Source organism: Sinocyclocheilus anshuiensis, unplaced genomic scaffold (assembly GCF_001515605.1).
Source record: "Sinocyclocheilus anshuiensis isolate Anshui unplaced genomic scaffold, SAMN03320099.WGS_v1.1 scaffold1365, whole genome shotgun sequence".
Classification (NCBI taxonomy): Eukaryota; Metazoa; Chordata; class Actinopteri; order Cypriniformes; family Cyprinidae; genus Sinocyclocheilus; species Sinocyclocheilus anshuiensis.
Window position 1 is genome coordinate 2,142,534 of NW_015551032.1, and position 6,111 is coordinate 2,148,644.

Here is a 6,111-nt window from a genome sequence, read left to right on the forward strand (position 1 = left end):
TAAATCTCCATCACCTGCGTGCTTTCACATTGAGCAGCATTAACTACACAGAGCCGTTGTTCACTGATGAGCAGCGCAAAAAATCGCGCGAATATGAACGTGGTTTAGCGCAGCTCGTCAGTGAACAACGGCTCTGTGTAGTTAATGCTGCTCAATGTGAAAGCACGCAGGTGATGGAGATTTACCGCTGATTACAGACCGGCTTTACTGATAAGATGCGCGTTAAATATCGCATGCGATTAATCGTGCAGCCCTAGTGGGAACTAAACGTCTTTTTCAATTTGAGAATTATATATACAGTCACAAAGAATTGTTTAATACACAGAATCTGTGCCAATGCCATGGACCATAATTACGTCAGCATCATTTGGCCCTTGAGTGTAGTTCGGGCTCCTCCTCATATGTTTGGGCTCCTGTTGTCATGTGTCTTGCACACATCCAGTCTGTTTTTCTTCATTAGTAAGATGCAATTATATCTCTAGCTCCTTTCATTTTTTCTTATCATGTAGACAACAGGTTAAGTAAAAATATTAGTACACAATATAGCGCAAATATTTAGCAAAATGCTCCTTCCTTACTTTTTTCTAGATGACTAATGAGCTTATTAACGCCGGATGGTTATTCTGAAATAAATGTATTGTTACGTGGCATTGTTTACAAGCTTTAAACATTTTCTGCAGTCTGAAACACTGAATGAGTGATTACATGAGACATTTCAGTAAGTTGTAATGTAGGCTCTTATAATATACCTTTTGGTGTCCATTCCTGTTTATTTCATACTATAGTAGTAAAGAGAAAGATATGATGGGTTCAAGTGCCAATTGAACTGAGGCTCATGCCGCTCATGCTACATTAAAGAGTGCCAAAACTGACGGTAATTATTGTTTGAATTTTGTCATAAATTTGGCAGAATTTTAAAGCTGATACTTTGGTTATTAAAAGGTAACAGAGCACAAAGCCTATTGTGTCTATTGGACGACAAGTGCGCTACTAATAATATGAAGTTCACGCATTAACAGAACACAGCATTTAGACTAAAGATCTTGATGACAAGAAGCCATATTAGTATCGATTATAAATGAGAATTCTTAATATCCACACAGCTGACAGCTTTACCTGTTGTAGTTGTTAAAAAAAAAAGTGACGTGACATGTGGCCAAGTATGGTGACCCATACTTGGAATTAGTGCTCTGCATTTAACCCATCCAAAGTGCACAAACACAGCAGTGAACACACACACACCGTGAACACACACCCGGAGCAGTGGGCAGCCATTTATGCTGCGGCGCCCGGGGAGCAGTTGGGGGTTCGGTGCCTTGCTCAAGGGCACCTCAGTCGTGGTATTGAAGGTGGGAGAGAGCGCTGTACATTCACTCCCCCCACCTACGATCCCTGCCGGTACGAGACTCAAACCCGCAACCTTTGGGTTACGAGTCCGACTCTCTAACCATTAGGCCACAACTTCCCCGTTCAAGTTGTGCATGAAATAGACACTGCTTTTCTGCACTTTAACTTCGCATGTCTCCGTCATTTTCGATCTCTGCCACAACTGGAGCTGCTTTTAGCAGGTGTGCCGTCAACGCTGGTGTTCGGCAGAGATGAGGACTGTTTCCACTAAAACTTTGATGCGCATCGTCTCCGTTTATTACGTCAACATAACAAAAGATGTGATCTCAAAACAATCAGGAACAAAAGCATTATATGCAAATTTTTAAGTCATAACATAAATTTATATAGTCGCCAGTGGCGATCTCAGCAAAAATATCACTCGCAAATTAATATTTTTGGTTTTAGTCGCAGTCTGGAGCCCTGGTAGCAATGGTTAAAATTATTAAATTCAATACAATTTCATGTAATCTAACATTACCATTTAAAAGTTTGGGGTCAGTAAGATTTTTTTCTTGGAAAGAAATTAATGCTTTTATTCAGCAAGGATGCAGAGAATTGATCAAAAGTGACAGTAAAGACTTTTATAATGTTACAAAAGATTATACATGCAAATAAATTATTTTCTTTTCAACATTCGGTTGATCAAAGAATCCTGAAAAAAAGTATCATGATTTCCACAAAACTATTAAACAGCACAACTGTTTTCAACATTGATAATAATACTTTTTTTTTTCTTTAGCAGCAAATCATCATATTAGAATAATTTCTGAAGGATCATGTAACACTGAAGACTGAAGTAATGGCTGCTGAAAATTCAGCTTTGCCATCACAGAAATAAATTACATTTTAAAATATATTATTAAAATATAAATCAGTTATTTTCAAATGGTAACAATTTCACATTATTACTGTTTTTACTGTATTTTTAATCAAATAAAAGCAGCCTTGATGAGAACAGGAGACTTCTTTCATAAACATTAAAAACAGTTTACCAATCACAAACTTTTGAACAGTAGTGTATAATATAACCAATGAATATTAGTCTTGTCAATAACAACTATAATAAAAATAATCATAATAATACATGAGTTTAATAAGTAATGTTTATTTTTTTCTCTAAAGTCAAAGTAAGGCATTGAGGTAATCCGAATAAAAAATTTCAAGACTGAGGAACTCAAATGATATTTGCAAAACTCACCACTGAGTAACTCTATCCAGCCCTGTACGGTTTCGGGCGGCTGAGTATCTTTTATGTGTTTCAGAGCCTCATCCAAAAGCACATCTCCCGTTGGAGCATCAGACTTACATATAACCTAAAAAAAAAGACAAGAAAAACGTCACTGAACACATTAAAACGCCCTAATGCACAAAGCACCACTTACATCAAAGCAGTGAAATCAAGAGGATAAAATCATGTGAAGGAGATGAACTGCTTCAACTGAAGACCAAAGAGTTTTACCTCATATATTAAATGTAATGCATTTTCCAGGGATACTTCTGAGCTTGGTTTAATAATAAAAGTTCTCACTTACAACAGCCAACACCAACCACAAAAAGTGGCCTCCTGACACACAATTAATTATTATCAAAGAGCTCCCACTTGTGGGAGAACGAGCCATACACAATTGTAAATGTACTGACACCAAAGTGCTGAATTTTACAAGCACATAAAGAATATATCTTCTGAATTTGTTCTGTCCAGTTATGTGTTTGTAGAAACCTCTACCATCAGTACAGCCAGATTGTGGTCTTACATTACATTTGTTCATACAATGAAAGTAAATGGGATCCACTGCTGTTTGAACTCCAGCATTATTCAGTCTTTTTTATGTTCCAGAGAAGAACAGAGGTTTGGAATGACGTGAGGGTGAGTAAATGATGACAAGTTCATTTTTGGGTGAACTATCCCTTTAAATGCTTGTAGAACTGAGGGAGGGATACAAAACAGGAAGCCTCTCTCTATCAGATGATCATTACCAGAGACTGAACAGTTTGTCTTACCTTCCGAGCAAGCAGGCTTTTCCTCCTCATGCCACAGGCCTCCAGCTGCAGTCTCCCTCGTAAGGCCAGCTCAATGAGCATGCAGCCCCGCAGGCCTGATGAAATGCAGTCATTCCAGAAGGAGGTGTAGCCCTTGCACAAAAACAAAATGAAGAAAGTCAGTATACATGCCCCATCGGAGTTCAGAGCTTCAGTGTAACTAAAACTTCCATCCAAATGTTTTGTGAACAAAGAAAACTGTTCAAACACTGTTTACAGATGACGCAAAATGATAAACACTGCTAATATGGACTCCAGTTGTTTTGTGTAAAGACCAAAAGATCACACAAGGATGTCATTTCAGTAAGCACAAATAAGAAACAAACCCCACCGCCAAAAAAAGTGATCTGTAATGTTTGAATGTGAATGTAAGTTTTGCCATAAATGATAAAAAAATTAAAATAAAAAATTATCTCTCTCCCTCTCTCTCTCTATATATATATATATATATAAGTGCAGTATGAATTGCCCATAAATATGTTATCACACAGCACATATGGGGTAGATGTATTTATACATTAATAATGAAAGTTTGAAATGCCACCTACATAAATTCATATTTATACATGTACATTACATATGTAATAAATTACATTTTAAATAGCATAACAGAATAACAGACAGTTCATCGTAGCTTATTTTATAATTATCTGAAAACATCATTTCAGCTCGTTTATCATAATTTTGTGGCGCTGTAAGATAAAACTGCAGAGGTCAAATTGATGGCTGTTAAAACTGTAGCAAACTTAGCTTGCCCAATTAGTTGAGGTAAAAATGTATTCTACAAACTGGAGAATAAATAGTCATAAATAGGCAAAACAACAATAATGAACAATAATGATAATAATAATAGTTTTGTCACACAATTTGTGTTGGACTAATAAAATTCTGTGTGACTATTGCATTTTGTAATTCAGTAAATTTCTCATTCTGTTATTCCACTTCAGCTTCCTGTGTGGTGTGGCCTGAATTGAATTCAGGAATTAAAATTGTGAATTTTGCCCAACACTCAGGCATAGTTATTAGTGTTCATTTCATTAGCTATTTTCAATTTATTCTTAGTCCCGGGGTAAAATGTCCTTGTTAGTTTTTATCATATTTAGTCAACCTTATCCTATTTAGTTTTAGTCAAGTTTTAGTCGACTAAAAGTCTCAACATTTTAGTCTAGTTTAAGTCTAAGAAAACCTGAAGTATTTTAGTCTAGTTTAAGTCTAAGAAAACCTGACGTATTTTAGTCTAGTTTTAGTCAACGAAAACTCGACATTTTAGCAATAAGATTGTTATTAATTAACCGTACAGCAGTATTAATTTTGGCATTTTTAATTTAGTCTTAGTCTTACTCAAATGTACATTTTAGTTATCATATTTAGACAACCTTGTCCTGTTTTTGTTTATTAAATTAAATGTATGAGCATTTTAGTCAGGTTTTAGTCAATGAAATCTTAGTCACATTTTCGTCATTCTGTATAATGGTTAAACTGATAAAAAATTATTTTTTTTCTCAAAAATGATAATCGTAATGTTTGTTGTCATTTGAGAAATTTACTTTTGAATTTCAGGTATTGCACTTTCTCCAGTAAGCACAAATCAATAGAATGTGGACATAGGCTATACATGGTGTAGCTATTTTACTTCATCTAGTGTACTGATTTATTATAGATTTTATTATATAAATGAATACCAAAGACTTATGCAATCTCTCGGTCTACATTATGAAAACAGCTAAAACCAACGAAAAATATTATAACAGTGAAATTAGTAATTCTACTAATTCCAAATTGCAATAGCCTATTTCTCTATTAATACAACAGCGGTTGAGTAAGTGTATTTATTCAGCGATCACAATCGCAAACAATACAGTCGAGATCTCATGACAGAACACTGAATGACGCTTTCATTTAGATGCTAAACTCCAGTGTGTTTGTCGCTGGTTTCGGATCATGGTTGCCAGATTGCTTAAAATAAGCAAAACACATCTCCTTTTTTTGACGAAAATAAAGTTTTTATCTTTTTGAATACATTTTAGTCTCATCTTATTTTGTCAACGAAATTGCATGTTGATATAGTCTTAGTTATCGTTTATTGACCTTATTATCGTCTGGTCTTAGTCATGGGGAAAAAGCTAGTCAACGAACATTTTTCGTCATAGTCTTCGTTAACGAAATTAACACTAATAGTTATGATGACTTTAGTTTGTGCAGTGTCATGGTTGCAGTGGATGAAGTGAGCAATGGATCTCTCCAGTATTAACAAGGCCTGCTTTGTGAAGGTCCAGTCTCCTGTCCCAGAGGCCACTCCTGGGGAACAACAGGCCTCTTTCAAGGCACTGGTAAAGTAATTCCAAATGGCAATAGCCTATTTCTCTATTAATACAACAGCGGTTGAGTAAGTGTATTTATTCAGCGATCACAATCGCAAACAATATAGTCGCGTTCTCATGGCAGAACACAGACCGTCTGAATGATGCTTTCAATTAGATCGATAAACTCCAGCTTGTTTGTTTTTCATATCATCAGCGGAGGCGCTTCCGCAATGAGGAGCGAGCGCTTGCGCATGGTTGCCAGATTGCTTAAATTAAGCAAAACACCAGCCAGAAAATGTATCCTTGTAACAGCGGAGCTCTGATTCGGGGATTTGAACTCTTGATATCTGGCAACCGCACTCATGAAAGCTCGCCTAGC

At 36.0% G+C, this 6,111-nt stretch overlaps 1 protein-coding gene across 1 annotated transcript in view; it reads right to left on the reverse strand.

Annotated features, from left to right (window-relative positions):
* LOC107661238 (Golgi phosphoprotein 3) overlaps window positions 1-6,111 on the reverse strand; it is a 15,949-nt gene that overhangs the window by 5,931 nt on the left and 3,907 nt on the right. The window contains exons 2-3 of the mRNA XM_016450739.1: window positions 3,391-3,522; window positions 2,588-2,702 (exon numbers count right to left, since the gene is read on the reverse strand). Coding sequence (XP_016306225.1) covers window positions 2,588-2,702; window positions 3,391-3,522 — 247 coding nt within the window. The remainder of the gene's footprint in view (window positions 1-2,587; window positions 2,703-3,390; window positions 3,523-6,111) is intronic.